The sequence below is a fragment of the Hippopotamus amphibius genome, chromosome 4 (genome assembly GCF_030028045.1).
Source record: "Hippopotamus amphibius kiboko isolate mHipAmp2 chromosome 4, mHipAmp2.hap2, whole genome shotgun sequence".
Classification (NCBI taxonomy): Eukaryota; Metazoa; Chordata; class Mammalia; order Artiodactyla; family Hippopotamidae; genus Hippopotamus; species Hippopotamus amphibius.
This window is the reverse complement of record NC_080189.1, coordinates 99,228,105-99,243,748: the sequence shown is the minus strand read 5'-3', so window position 1 is coordinate 99,243,748 and position 15,644 is coordinate 99,228,105. Positions and strand designations below refer to the sequence as shown.

General features: G+C 37.7%; 1 protein-coding gene across 1 annotated transcript; it reads left to right on the top strand.

Moving 5' to 3' along the window:
- Nucleotides 1–622: 622 nt before the first annotated feature.
- NUP42 (nucleoporin 42) lies at nucleotides 623–15,269 on the top strand. The gene is made up of 7 exons (XM_057733386.1): nucleotides 623–821; nucleotides 4,684–4,912; nucleotides 6,227–6,321; nucleotides 10,755–10,831; nucleotides 11,592–11,678; nucleotides 13,933–14,017; nucleotides 14,653–15,269. Exons 1-7 carry the CDS (start codon nucleotides 701–703, stop codon nucleotides 15,228–15,230), a joined length of 1,272 nt encoding a protein of 423 aa, XP_057589369.1. The 5' UTR covers nucleotides 623–700; the 3' UTR covers nucleotides 15,231–15,269.
- The last annotated feature ends 375 nt before the right edge of the window (nucleotides 15,270–15,644 follow it).

Genomic DNA, 15,644 nt, shown 5'->3' with positions numbered 1-15,644 from the left:
TCAGATACTCCTGGCAAGAGTGGAATGTTTCATTCTTACTGATACAATTTCAAATAGCAACGTTTACAAGGACTTTAAAGAACAAGTAAGAATGTAGTCCTCATCCACAGACGCGGGTTGTTATGATACTTGTTAGTTGCAGTTTGTCCTTAAAAGAAACTGTTTCCTGTAAACGTTACAACTGGCTTTATCTTACACTGTTATCCATCCTGATGAATGGCTGGGCGGATTTTAACTTTCTCGGCAGTTACAAATGAAAAATACGACTCGGTCTCTCAAACCACAGCTAATCCTCCTCTCAGGGCCTTGCTGACGTTCTGGGTTTGCCTGACCAACTTTCTTTCCTCTCATTTTGGACCTCAAGCCTCCCCTGAAAAACGAGACCCCGCACCAGGGTCTTAAGCGCCTTTTCTGCGCATAACCCTTTAAGCATCCCGCCTTCCCAGGCGACGCTCAGTGCGTGGTGGGAGGGGAGGGAGGGGAGGCGGTGCCCTTTTTTAAAACCCTATTGGGTAAAATCCACGCCTCTCATCGCACTGGGAGGGCAGTGCGATGAGAGGCGTGGGCGGGACAAGAGAAAGGGCCTTTCCCAGGCGCGGGAAGATGACGTCATAGTAGCGGAGCCGCAACCTCCGGCGGCTTTGGGCTCTGCTAGCCGAGGGTGCCGAATGAAGACCGCTCTGTGCGCGACACCGTCGCCATGACCGTCTGTCAGTTCTTCCTTCAAGGCCGGTGCCGCTTCGGAGATCGGTGCTGGAACGAACATCCCGGCGCCGGGGGTGCGGGCGGCGGACGGCAGCAGCAGCAGCAGCAGCCCTCAGGTGACGTTCTCCTTAATCCTTCGCCGCCAGCCGAGTCGGGGAAGGCCTGATGCGCGGCCGGGCGGGCGAGGAATGGGCGACCCTCGGGGGGCCCGCCGCTGGGCAGGGGCCGTGGCGCCGGGATCAGGTGAGGCGGATGCGCCCTCGTCGTCCCCTCGCCCGCCCCGCCCACCGGCCTCTCATCCGCTTGGTAGGAACTCGGTGGGCTTTTGTTCAGCGGGTGGAGACGTGGGCTTGGTCCTGGGTACTAGTGGGAAAAAAATTAATTTTTAAGTCGGAATACGTGTCAAAACTACCTTGTCTTTGGGCGGCAGTCGTTCGCAGAATTGGCATAGGTCGACCCAGACACCTTTTTTTTTTTTTTTTAACTACTTTTCTACCCTTCTGGGTACTTGTGTTTTCCCCTTGATGCCTTGAATATAATTTTTTCTAAACTTTTGTCCTAGGGAGAGGCTAGCAGCTGGGGTCAGAGTCAGGATTCTTCACTTTGGGAAACTGATTTGAAAATCTAATAAAAGTTACAGAGCCGTAAACCTCAGATAAAGGCACAGTCTCATAAAATTTGGGGTAAAATGGAGATTGGGATGCTCAGTTGAGAACTGTGGGCCGTGAGGGAAGGGGGTGTAGGACTACGTTCATCTGCTTTCTGGGCCTAAGTCACTGACTGTCGAAGCTTTTGGAATATTTCACTAAAGCAGCTGTGAATGATGCAAAAGGATTGACTGTCTTGAGGAGAGGAGGGGTCTGAAATGAAACCATAGTACAATGCAAGGTTCTAGAGGTCAGATAAATAGGTTTTCTTAGGACTGGAACTTTGTCCTTAAAGGTACCACAAGGTGCTGACCACCTCTCCCTTCCCTTTCCTGCTTTAGGGCTATTCATCTGACCTTTACACTTTGTGTTACGTTGTGGTTTCACGTCTGATTCCTCTTCTTGAAGACAGTCTTTTTGCATCACCCACAATTGGTCTAGTGAAATATTCCAGACCAAAAGTTAAGACTCGGGATCTGATAAATGTGAGTGTATTTCCAGGAATAACAAAATGGAATATTTGACATTCTGTGGAGACTCACTCTAAATGCAGTAATTAGAGAATAAATGTTGAATGGATGGATTAATGGATTTAAAAAGTGTAAATAGCTCTTACCTCTTGCATTCCAAGATGTCCCACACTCTGTCTGTTGAGTGAGTTTCTCCCAGGCTCTCTCTCACTCTGTGAGATGGCCCACATTCTTGTCTGTGGAGATTGTTTTTCTCTAAATAAATCTGATTCTTACCTGTCACTTCGTCTCCGAATGCTTTCACAACGAATAAAGAACCTTAAATTCACCAGCAATGTATTGGCAAAGCCAGCCAGGAGAATTCGACATTGGAAACGCTTAGGTTTCCAGCAGCTTTATCAGGTAAATTAGGAAGGCTGCCTCACCAACAGATGCCCCATGACCTGCAACCAGGGGGTTATGCATACTGGAAAAGACATAATTTAAAGGACCATCTCCAACCTAGATGGAAGGACACTTATCCGAGGAGAAACTACACTTAACACTAGGACGAGGAGAAGCCAACATCAGAAGTAGACAGCTAGCCCAAGATCCTGGATCTGACTCTTATGGTCATTCATAATGTTTTCTTGACTTCTTGGACCTCTGCGTATAAATCAAATGTTTTTCTATCATGGGCACAATCCTATGGTAATTTTAATGATCAATCCAATTGTTGGGTTTGCAGCCAACTACTTTTGGGTTACCTTGGTGGATTTCTCCCCTCCAAGGCTCTAATTGGATGGCCCTTAGGAAATGTATTCTAGAGGAAAAAAATTATAGTCCTGTTCAGGGGATCCCCTCACCAAGGCAATTAATAATACCTGCTCTGACGCTGGCCATAAAAAATGAATTTTCCTCTAAAGCTACTCAAGCTCAGTCAGAGCAACAAGCAATATTTTAACCAAGGAGTAAAAACTTCCACAATTATGGGATGGATTTATAGGGTTAACAATAGGCTATGGTCATTTAAGTTTTAACGCCCCTCCCCCCCTTTATCTTGGAAACAATTAAATTATGCTATGGATAACCAGCCTAGTGACACTGGTTGGGCTGGGAGCCTTATGGACAGTGTCAATATATAATTGCCCTAAAAGATAAAGATTGGTACAGAATAGACTAAGTCAGACAACCTGAGGATATACTGGGCTGCACCTGATGGAAGTTCTTGGCTTAAATATGTACTTATGACTCTTTTAATGTTATTGACTATAATTATTTGTATTTTGCCAGTTTTACAAGGTTATTGCTTTTTGTATTACCAAATGTGTGATTGAGCCGCTAAGAAAAAATAATGATGACTAGGTGACTTGAAGCAGTTGATCAAATATATAGTTCTGTATTCAATCAATGATTGTAACAGTGTAACTCTAGATATGGAAAGATGCAGCAAGAGGGAATTTTGCCTAGACCAAAATAGACTAGGAATACAGGTGGTCCAGAGACCTTTGACTTTTATTGAAAAGACCTAGCCCAGTGGGCTTCCCTGATGGCACAGTGGTTAAGAATCAATTCCTGGTCTGGGAAGATTCCCACATGCCGTGGAACAACTAAGCCTGTGTGCCACAGCTACTGAGCCCGCGCTCTAGAGCCCGAGAGCTCCAGCTGCTGAGCCCACGTATGGCAACTGCTGAAGCCTGTGTGCCTAGAGCCTGTGCTCGGCAATAAGAGGAGCCACCGCCATGAGAACCCCACGCACCGCAACGAAGAGTAGCCCCCACTTGCCACAACTAGAGAAAAACCTGCATGCAGCGATGAAGACTCAACACAGCCATAAATAAATAAATAAATAAACAAACAAACAAACCACTTTTTTAAAAAAAGACTCTTAATTAGTTTAAAAAAAAAGAAAAAGACCTAGCCCAGTAATAGCACATTGAGTGGCCTATCAGTGAAATCAAATGAGCTTAAATATCATTAACCCCTACTTGAGGGATCTGGTCTAGCAATCTGCCCCCTTTCCTCTTAGGTTTTCTTAAGTAGTTTTAGATTTGAGAGATGAATTTCCATAAAGGAGTGTATCTCCCATCACTCCAGTTTTTAATATAGGTATTTAATGGCATATCTCCTAATTCAGTCAGAAACAGGGTGAATTATCTTTGCCCCAACTAAAAAGTGATGAGTAAATGAGATAGTTGAAGTGATAAGATTTTGTAAAATATAGAAGCAGGGAGGAGAAAGTCCTGTTGGCTCATTTTGATAGTCATAGAATACTGGAAATCTGCTCACAATAGAGGAACTCAGGGCACTTTATTCACATGTAAATTACCTCTATAATCTCCTTATGGAAGATAGGCAGGTAGGTGTTGTTTTCTCAGAGAGAATACTGAGTCAAATAGATTTACCCATCTATTTAAAGACAGAAGGTAGAATCTAATATTTTATATTCAATAAACTTTTTAACACGTCCGTTTTTCAGATTTTACTACTGTATAGGGCCCAGTTGAGGAGCAAAGATGATACAGACACAGCTTTCTATCATGAAGGAGCTTATGATTTAGGATACATGCCTTCTATTCACTCTATTATCAAACAATTGTCTATCTAATAAACTTATGTCAGCTGAAGTTAGTAACATTATTTTTCTGTGGACTTACAGTCTTCTCAATCTTGTTAACTTAGACCATTATGTGATTTGTTGATATTACACTTCACTATATATATTGAAAATGAAGAGTTTTGTAATTTAAAGTGAGCAGAAATGTAGTGCTTGTTGAATCTTTACCTAATGTCTGCCCATAATAAGACAAACTACAATGAAATTTTAAGAGATTTAAAAAATGAATTGCTAGTAAAATTGTTTATGTTGTTGTTTATTTCAGGTAGTAACAGACGAGGATGGAATACTACCAGCCAGAGATATTCCAGTGTCATCCAGCCATCCAGTTTCTCCAGATCCACACCATGGGGGGGCAGCAGAGATCAAGAAAAGCCATCTTTTGCTGCTTTTGATGCTGGAGCGTCAGCTAGCAGTAACAGGGGGTTTGGATCGTCCCAGAACCCATTTGCTTCCCCTAGCTCTGATGAGCAAAAAGAGGAAAAGAAACTCCTGTAAGTGAAAGCCTGCAGAAAAATTCCTGCCCATTTGCTTGTTTTTTTCAAAAGTACCTACAGTGTTTTCCTTAAAAAAGAAGTGATGTTATTATTACTTTATTAAATTATTAAAAAATCAGAATAAGCAAAAAGCAGAAAAAGCATCCATGATCAGATATAACTACTATTTTGCAGGTATCATACTAGACTTTATTTCACTTAAAAATGTCTTTCTTCTATATCAGTGCAGTGCCTTCTTGGGGATAATTATGCTTCTTCCACTTTTCTATTGATAGCACTGTACTGTGAATATCTTCTAATGTAGTCCTGCTTATGTTAAATTATGAGTTCCTTACAAGGTATGAGGTGATTTAAAGCAACTTGTGATCTTGAAGTTCACTTATAGCATCTTATATTTTTCTTTCTAAAACTTTTACTTCAGTAACCCCATGCAAATATTTCATTTTATTTCCTTCATTATTGTGGAGTAGATTTCATTTATGGAGAACATTCATGGTAGAATTTATGACTGGTGCCAAAACAGTGCCTGGCTGTACGTAACTGTTCCCTCAGCTCCTAGCAACTGGGACAGGACTTAAATATACTCAGTCTTATACATCCCATAACTAAATTAAACTAGTTGTAAACATTTTGAGCCGTGTACCATATATAATTGATTAAAATAAATAACCAAATGAAACCCTCCTTCTTATATTTGATGTTGCTGTAAAAATCCTAAATTTTATTATTTTATTATCAGTTATCATTCTTATTTTATTAATTCTGCCATTCTGGATTGGGGAAGATGTTTAATTTAGAGCCAAATATATCCATGACTTTGCCAACAAGTTAATCAGGGACATGGGTCAGTTCCCTTTTTGCAAAATGTGAGAAGTGGACAAAATGATCTCTGAAGTCCTACACACTTAAATATGTTATGGTTCTTTATTACTTACTAGTTTTTCTTTCCCAGTTAAATGATCATTGATGTTAATGAACAAAGAAAGATTAAAGTTAGTATTGTGTATTTTATTGTATTTCATTTCTTTAAGATATGTATGGTACGATAGTTCTCAGTACATGTATTGGTTAATGGTTCAGTGTACTGGAAAACCAAAATTATGAACTTATTTGATATCATAATATTTATAATCATGAAATATAGCTCATTTCTATAAGCTTCTGCTTTAAAGAGCACTCCTTAGAAAATATAATGGAAAAATCTAAAATTATGTATTTACTACAATTTAAAATTTCAGTCATTGAAAATTATAAATGATAAATTTTAACAAGCAGAAGAAAAAGATCTTTTGCCCTTTTTTTTTTTTTCAGGGAAGGAATTGTAAAAGACATGGAGGTTTGGGAATCATCAGGGCAGTGGAAGTTTTCTGTTTACTCACCGGTGAAGAAGAAACCTAATATTTCAGGTAACTAGAAATTATGTGTTTTTAAAATGTGTTTTCAACTATTATTTTCTAAAACCAAGACCGTTTCAAATAAACAAATTAACCACAAACTTAGCTACAGTTAGGAGAGTTTGGACATTGTTTAAAGTATCGGAGTATTCCAGCAGAACTTCATAATTCACAGGTTGAGGTTGGAAGATATAGTTCAAGATATATAGATCCCTTGGGAAAAGTAGTAAAATCAGGACCCACCACATTTCCAATTCTGTAAACCCAAGAAGAGGCTCTGCTTCCTTGGTTTCCTGTAGATACAACTTCAGAACCCTTTAGCTGCCTGCAGTGAATAGAAGAATCGCCTTATACCTGCCATTGAGACTTTGGCTCCCTGATTCTGTTCTCTTTCTTCTCTTTTTTCTAAGAATAGTTGTTTTTCATAAAGCATGTTGAGATCTATTCTGGAGGTAATGTTTGAAGGTAAGGAGCCTTAGCTAGGCTACAGAGATAGCATTTCTTTAGAATACTCCTTTTCTTCACATTTTCTTTTGCCTATAGCCCTTTTGGGCTGAAAGCTAGACCACCACAGTTTTCTAAGCCTACTCTGGGTGGTCTTGGGCCCTCTTAAGTTGAACAGCAAATACCTAGAAGATGACAGCCCTTTTAGTCTCTCAGAACTCTGGGATTTCTGTCTGTCTGTGCTCTACCTGCTCATTCTCTGTGAGCATTTGTGTCACATCACTCCTTAGTCGTTTGTTTACTTAATCATTCAACAAATATTTATTGAATTTCTTTCGTGCCAGGCCTTATTCTAGGTGCTAGGGATATAGCAATGAGTAAGATAGCTAAGATCCATCCCTTATTAGGTTTATATTCTTGATGGATGGAGGGAGTAAGTCATACAAATAAATAAGAAAATTTTAGGTAGTGATTTTTCTGTAAAGAAAATAAGTGTTAAGCCTTTTTTTTAAAGTTCAGAATTGAACATAATGCGTAATGCCCTAAAGCAGTGGTTCTCAGTGTGCAATGTAGATTCATAAGCACAGCTGTCAGATATAATTTGGGACATCCAGTTAAATTTAAATTTCAGATAAACAATAATATTTTTAGTATATGAATGTCCCATGTAGTATTTGGAACATACTTATACTTTTTTTGTGTGTCTTTGGCCATTCCAAGCAGCTTGTGGGATCTTAGTTCCCCAGCCAGGAATTGAACCCGGGCCCACAGCAGTGAGAGCACCAAGTCCTAACTACTGGACTGCCAGGAAATTCCCAGGACATACTTTTAAAGTATTTGTTGTTTGCCAAAAATTCAAATTTAACTGGGCATCCTTTCTTTTTTTTTTTTTGCTAAATCTGGCAACCCTATTCCTGAGATGCTTTTAGGGGTTGTACAAGTTTAGAAATATTTTCATAATAATACTAAGACATTAATTGTCATTTTCACTGTGTTGACATTTGCACTGTTGGTACAAAAGCATTGATAAGGCACAGGCAACAGACCATATTAGTAGATTATAGTAGTCAATAAAAAAAATTTTTAATGCCATTTTCACTTAAGAATGTCCTTGGTGAAGAGGCGAAAATTGTTAATTTTATTAAATATTGACCTTTAAGTGTACACCTTTTAAATATTCTATGTGACAAAATAGGAAGCACACTTAATGTAACATTAGTTTTGGTTTATTAATATGATTTCCATAATGTGGTTTGAGTCCACATTATAGCTAACCTTTAAGAAACTACTGTCTGTCAAGTTTTGGTATAGTATCAAAGAAGAGTATCCACAATTATCTGAAAAGGCCCTTAAAGTCATCTTTTTCTAGCTACACATCTGTGTGAGAACAGTTTTTCTTCATATACTTGAACCAGGCAATATGTTGAAACAGATTGAAGCAGATTGAACAGCAGAAGCAGATATAATAATCCAACAGTCTTCTATGAAGCCATACATTAAAGAGATTTACAAACATAAAACAATGCCACTTATATCACTAAATTTTTATTTTTTGCTTTGGAAAATAGTTTTTTCATTTATGTTGATATATTGGTTTCTTATTTTTAAGTGAATTAATATTTTCTACATTTTTCAGTTTTCATTTCAAATATGGTAAACATTGATTTATGTAACCCATGTAAGCAAAAGGTCTAGCATCCTTAATTATTTTTAAGAATGTAAATGGGTCCTAAAACCAGAAAGTTGGAGTATCACTGTCTGTAGGCATCCATTAAAATGAATTAACTTTTCCTGTACAGCTAAAATGATACTACGTTTGTACCACCCATGAAAAAATTGAGGAAATAGTCACTCAAATCATTCTCTGTCTTCATGGTTCAGATGAGTGGTAGATGGGAGGAGGAGAAAGTTACCAGAGGGATAGTGTTTCTTTACAGAGAGTGGTTATCTATTCTTAGGAAGCAGTATTGGAGTTGTGTCCTGAATGAACAGAAGATGTCCATTATGGGAAGATTTGGGGGAAAGTGTTCCTGACAATACAATAGCTAATGCAGAGGCCCATGTGGAAACAAGGTTGGGGGACTTCCCTGGTGGCTCAGTGGTTAAGAATCCACGTGCCAATGCAGGGGACACAGGTTCTATCCGTGGTCCAGAAGATCCCACATGCCACAGAGCATCTAAGCCCGTCTGCCACAACTACTGAGCCTGCGCTCTAGAGCCCGCAAGCCACAACTATTGAGCCCATATACCACAACTACTGAAGCCCGGGAGCCCGTGCTCGGCAAAAAGAGAAGCCACCGCACTGAGAAGCCCATGCACAGCAACAAAGAGTAGCCCCTGCTCATCACAACTGGAGAAAGACCCAAAGCAGACAATAGAGAGGGAGGGAGGGAGGGAGGGAGGTTGGCATGTTTGTAGTCTAGTAAGACCTGAATTGCTAGAGGAGAGTAAAGGAGAGAAAGAGTAATATGACATAAGGCCAGGAGAGCCAGCCAGGGAGGGGCCAGGTTATGTTGGGCCTAACTGCACTAGGAAGCCACAAAGAGCTTTGAGCAGGAGGAGAGATATGATCCGATTAGAAAAAGCTCACCTAGACTACTGTGTGAAAAGAAATGGTCTGTTGGGGGCAGGGGTTGGGGGACAAAATAGAGGCAGGGAGATGAGCTAGGAGACAACTACTGATGGTGGAGAGTTACTAGCAGTGGAGACAGAATGGGTCAAATTCAGGTTGTTTGGAGCTAGAACTGATAGGAGGCTTATTAATTAGATATGGGGAAAAAGAGAAATGAAAGGTGATTCTGGGTCTTGTGGCCTGAGCAGTTAATAAAGATGATAAAGACAAGTTGTTAGAGAACATCCAGGATTCTGATTTGAATGTTTAGTCTTTTCTTTATTCTGAGGTGTAGGGGTCTTTGGAGTTAATGGTATCTGGTTATAAGTAATTCTCTGTAGAAAAATATCCTATTTTTTTCCCTTTCTTAAAAAGTTTTCCTAATTATGAAAGTTATAGCTGTTGCCATGGAAAACTTGGAAAATACAGAATTATGTAAATAAAGAACTGATCTCAGAGGTGACAACTGTAACATTTTAGTGTATTTCTTTCAAAACATGCACACACATATTTCTTACTTATATGTATAACTAGGAATCACAACCTAGTGTTGTATTCTGCTGTTGTTTTCAGTGTCTCTAGTACTAAAGATACTAGAATGAACATCTTTTTATGTAACACCCTTTGTGTACACGTTTTATTATTTCCTGAGGTTAAATCCTAGAAATTCTGTTAAGATCAAAAGATAGGAGCATTTTTAAGGCATTTGACATTTACTGACAATGTTCCTCCCAGAAAAGTTTTACCTTTTTGATTTCCATAATGGCAACTTAGGAAAATGTCCATTTCACCACATCCTTAATAATAATCATTCATTTTTAATTTTGCCAGTCTGATAAATAAAGCATTGTATCTCTATTTTAAGTTCTATTTTTAAAGTGAACTTTTAAATTTCATTTATTTACTGGCTATTTGAATTGTCTCGTGAATTGCCTGTTCATTATCTTTGCCCATATTAACTTATTTTTCTTACTGATTTATAATAGCTATTTATACATTGACATTAGCTCTTCTCCTGTCATATATGTTGCAATTATGGTTTTCCCAGTTTACTGTTTGCCTTTCAATTTTGCCTATTGTAGTTTCTGACTTACAGAATATTTTTTTTAGAAGTTTGAATGTATGTGTAGTCAACTCTCTTTTCTTTATTATTCCTTCCACTCCATTTATCTTTAGAAAATTTTCCCCCTTCAAAGATCAAATAACCAACTATATTTTATTCTAATTTTATACTTTATTAAAATAGAATGTAGGCTTTGAATTTTTCCCTTATGATTATGAAATTTTTCTAATGATCAAGACTAGCCTATTTTCCTGTCTAGCACTTCTCATTTTACTATGCTATCAAAAGTATTGGTATTTAAAGATTCCAATTGATTCCTCACTTCAGGTTTTACAGACATTTCACCAGAGGAGTTGAGACTTGAATACCATAACTTCTTAACCAGCAATAACTTACAGAGTTATGTAAGTTTGTTTCCTATTCATCTACCTAACAGCTTAGCTGTTAATTATTTTCTCTGTAGTGGCTTGCTTGTGTGTTGGCAAAGTGGATGAGGTCTATAATTTTCTTCTCAGAACAAGGCTATTTTTATATTCTAAATTACTTTCTTTAAAATTGGTTGATTATCTACAATGGTGATAATATACTTTGACTGTAATAACTAGGAATGCCATTACTTTTATTACCAGTTATCCAGCAGTCAGTCCCAGAAATCATACCTTTTCATCATTTGACAGATATTTATGGAGCATCTCTTAAGTGCAGAAACCATGATGAATGCTAGGAGAACAAACAAATAAAATGCAGTGTTATATGTAGATTAACATTCTCATATATCAAATATCCAAAAATTGAAAAGCTGAGCTTGAATATGTTCAGTGCCTAAAGGAAATGACACAAACTCTGTATTTTCCTATTGTCTACAGTCAATAGCATGTATTTCAACTAGTACACATGTTCATTTCCCATCCAAATATAACTAACTCTATGCTACCAGGTACTTGTGATCTTAACTAGGTGATACAAGGAGTTGGAGAACAGGAAAAGGGGTCTACAGCTAGAGTATCTTTGGCAAGTAGGGATAGGTCAGTACAAATTTTACAAGTTATGGGCCATAAAAATGTTTTATAAATTTATTGTGACTTTTGGAAATGAAGACATGAAATTGGAGAGATTGCCTTAAATACTCAATACTGACTCATTATTTTTGTCTTCTCTCTTTAGCTAAATTCCATCCAACAGTTGATAAATCAGTGGAGGAACAGGGTAAATGAACTGAAAAGTCTAAATACATCAACTACAATCGCTTTGGTGAGTATTGGAGAATTTTCTACGGGGAAGTGTCTTATCTATTGCTTTTTTGCAGAATTTCACTTTGGATTTGGAAAGCAAAGCTAAAATTCTCTGTCAAGAATTATGATATGCACATTCTCAAGAACTGTATTATCATTTAGAGTCAAGGTCCTGGAATTACTTTCTCTCTGTTCCTTAGTCAGAAAAGCACAGATAATTATGCTTTTCTGAAACTACTTTTGGGATAAGGTTATTAACTTTGGTAGTACTAGTTTTGAAAACTGGAAAATATTACATAAATTCAAGTATTCTAGGTTATCAGCATTTAAAAAGAAATGGATTTGAAAAATGTATGAATGCCCATTTAGACTAATGTATACTTTTTTGACTGAAGGACACATACCATATGTTCCTTGTCTTATACAGAATTGCCTTTAGGAGATATAAACCCACTTGTCCCCACAGATGCATGATCCCACTGCAGCATAATCATTATTTCTGTCAATAAAGTTTATTTTTCTACCCTCATAAAAAGTTCTTAAGAATATTATTTTTAAATAAGATATTTACATTTAGAATTTAGTATTTCCAGTTTCCTAGGTGGTTTTTCTTTATTCTTTCTGAAAAGGGCTATGAGAATAGTGGCTGCCTAAACATAGTGAATAACAGAAAGTCCCGACACCCTGCTCCTTTCTTAAATACGTGCTTCTAAGTGACTAGACTTTTTTTTTTTTTGCATTGCATTTTTTTAATTAATTTTTATTGGAGTATAGTTGCTTTACAATGTTGTGTTTACTGTACAGCAAAATGAATCAGCAATTCATATACATATATCCCCTCTTTTTTGGATTTCCTTCCCATTTAGGTCACCACAGTGCATTAAGTAGAGTTCCCTGTGCTATACAGTATGTTCTCATTAGTTGTCTGTTTTATACATAGTATCAATAGTGTATATGAGTCAATCCCAATCCCCCAATTCCTCGCACACCACCAAATGACTAGACTCTTGTGCAAACTAATTTCTTCTACCTCTCAGCTGTCCTAATGCCATTTGAATTCAGTAAGACTTCTTGGAAGTATTTTTTCTCTAGATGAGAAGTGGCCCACCATCACCATTGCTGATATAGGAGGGATAGCTAAGAACTACAGAGCTTCCTTCAAGGTTGGAAGTTCCATGTTCTTTGCCACCTTCCTAGGGGCCCTTCTGTAGGTGAGAGTCTTAGACAGCCTACTTGCAACTGGCTTACCATGTATCAATTCTTTATGCCAAATTCTTTATGGTATATTCTTTATTCTTTTAATCCGTTATATGGATATAATATAATTTGTTTATCCACATACCTGTGAATGAATTCTAAGCTGAGGGAGAGAAGCTAGATCAAAAAAAGAAGTACATACTATATGATTCCATTTATATGAAACTCTAGGAAAGACAAACCTCATCTCTAGTAATAGAAAGTAGGTGAGTGGTTCCCTGGGGCCAAAGGTTGGGAGATTGTTGACTGGAAAGGGACACAGGAAACTTTTATGGGAGATCTTGATTATAGTGGTGGTTATAAGTTTGTTAAAACTCATTGAAATATAGATAGATTTTTTTAATGGATGCATTTTATTGTATGTAAACTATACCTCAATAAAGTTGCTTTTTAAAAAAATGCCAGTAGGTTTTCAAATGAGAGAAATCTTATATGCTTGGGTTGATGGGGAAAGGCTTCTTAGAGGTAAAGATTAAGGAAAAGTTCCTTGAAAGGGAGATTAGGATTTCAGTAAACAGAGATGAAAGACATTTCTAGAGCAGAAAATAGCAAGAGCATAAAATATTTTCAGGGAATAGGAAATGTTTAATAGATTTTAGTGGTAAGCTTTTAATAATGGAATTGTGAATTAACTTCAAGTTCAAGCATTTGAGTAAGTAGACCTCTAAAGGTCCCTTACCTAAAATCTGTAGGTTTCCTGATAAATGCAGATCAACCTGTAGACACTGAAATTGAGAATTAAAAAGTATTTTTCTGATTTTAATATGTGTTCTTTGAAGAAATTTAGAAAATGTTTTAAAAGCATAAATAAAATTTAAATCATTCGTAATTCATCAGCCAATCACTCAACTCATTGAGGTTGGCCCATTTTTTTCTATGTATATTCACTTGTGGGCATTTTTCTATGTTAAACAAAATGAAGACATTTAAGTACACATTTTAAAGACTGCATTTGGCTACAAAGTGTATAGAAAAGGTACTTGAGAATTATTCACTTGCCTACCTTCTTTTCATAGCTCTCCAATATAATGGGTGGAGCAAATCAAGCAGCGCCTGCATTTGGATTTGGCAATAGGCAGGCAGTAACATTTGGGTCACCAGGTAAGTGACAAAGTAATGAAGGACTTCACTGATTCAGAAAAATAGGATTTTATAGGTTTCAAATATAAAGCCTGAAGGTTTGTTGAATGCCAGTTTAAGTCACCCTTGCAAATTCTACCGCCTTCCACCATAGAGCTGCAAAGAATCTGGCTCATCAGGCATTTGCAAAATGGGGTTCAGAATGGGCATGTTCTTCGAAAGGCCCTATGGCTCAGGCTTTGGAAGTGTATTTTAGGAATGGTTTTTCAAGACTTTCATGGAAATACATAGCTAGGGTAGCAGCACCTTTGAGGACTTTCTTGTCCCTGTATATAGCAGCATAGTATCGCTCCAGTGAGATGAGGAGACAAGGTGAAGTGAAGGTTCCCTCCCTAACCCCTGAGCTTTCTCAAAAGCTGCCTCCTTGAGTGTAAATAACTGTGCAGATGAGATCAGTGTAGCATAAGGACAAGACAACAGGGTTTAGTGGGTTTGTCCTAGCTTCTTATTTTCGCTTTTCTCTTCTTCCTTCCAATAAGTTTCTCATCATCTAAACATGGCAGAAAAAAGAAAAAATTGGAGAGGGTGGGGGTTAGTAATATAGCTACATTATCTGACTAGTAGATTCTCTTTTTTTCTTTTTCTGGTTATTGTAGGTTTTCCAGTGAATAACAACAGCAGTAACAGTGCTCAGAATTTTAGTTTTAAAACAAGCTCTGGATTTGCTCCTGCCCCTTCTGGAAGCCCTTCTGTGTTTGGGAATACGTCAGCATTTGGAGCTGGACCCTCTGCCAGTTCTACCATCACTGCTTCTACTCCAACTTTTGGACTCAGGAAACCCGAAATCACATCTGCTGCTTTGTTTTCATTTAAAAGCCCTGCGGCTTCTGGTTTTGGATCGTCCGGATTTTCAGGATTTCCAGCTTCTGTGGCAGCAGACCCTGTTGGATCTCCAGTGGCCCCAGCCTTTGGAAGCTGCAATTCTACGGCTGGTTTTGGTGGTCCAAGCTCACAGTCTCATGCTGCTTTTTCGAAGTCATCCAGTGACACCTTTGGAAACAGCAGCATATCCACCTCTTTCTCATTCTCAGTTGGCAGCACCACAACAGATAATGTATTATTCACACCCAAGGATCAACTAACAGCAGCAGAACTGGAGCAATTTCAATCCAAGAAATTTACTCTGGGAAAAATTCCATTAAAGCCACCACCTGTGGAACTTCTAAATATTTAAAAGGGCAATTTTAAATACAGAAAAGAACAGCTTTTAAAATTGTTTTGAGTGGTTCATATGAAAGAGCAGATATATAGATGTAGATATATACATATATATTTATAAGAAGTATAAACTTTCAATAATATTAGGAATTTTTAAATTTAACATTTTTTTCTTAAGTGTAACTAAGTAAAACAATAAAAAATGCTTAGCAACGGATTTTTTTTTCTTTTGCTGTAATTATGAATGGAACTGAAAAAACTGTCAGGGTGCACTGAATAAAGTACTTTTCTTATTCTACACCACTTTACTGCCTTACCATTTAAAATTTTACCTTTAAACATTTTTTTTTTTAAGGAAGGAGATAATTTCTAGAACCAGTAGGGAAAAAATGCTTAAATGTTTAGCCTACTTACCAAATAAACATCAGTA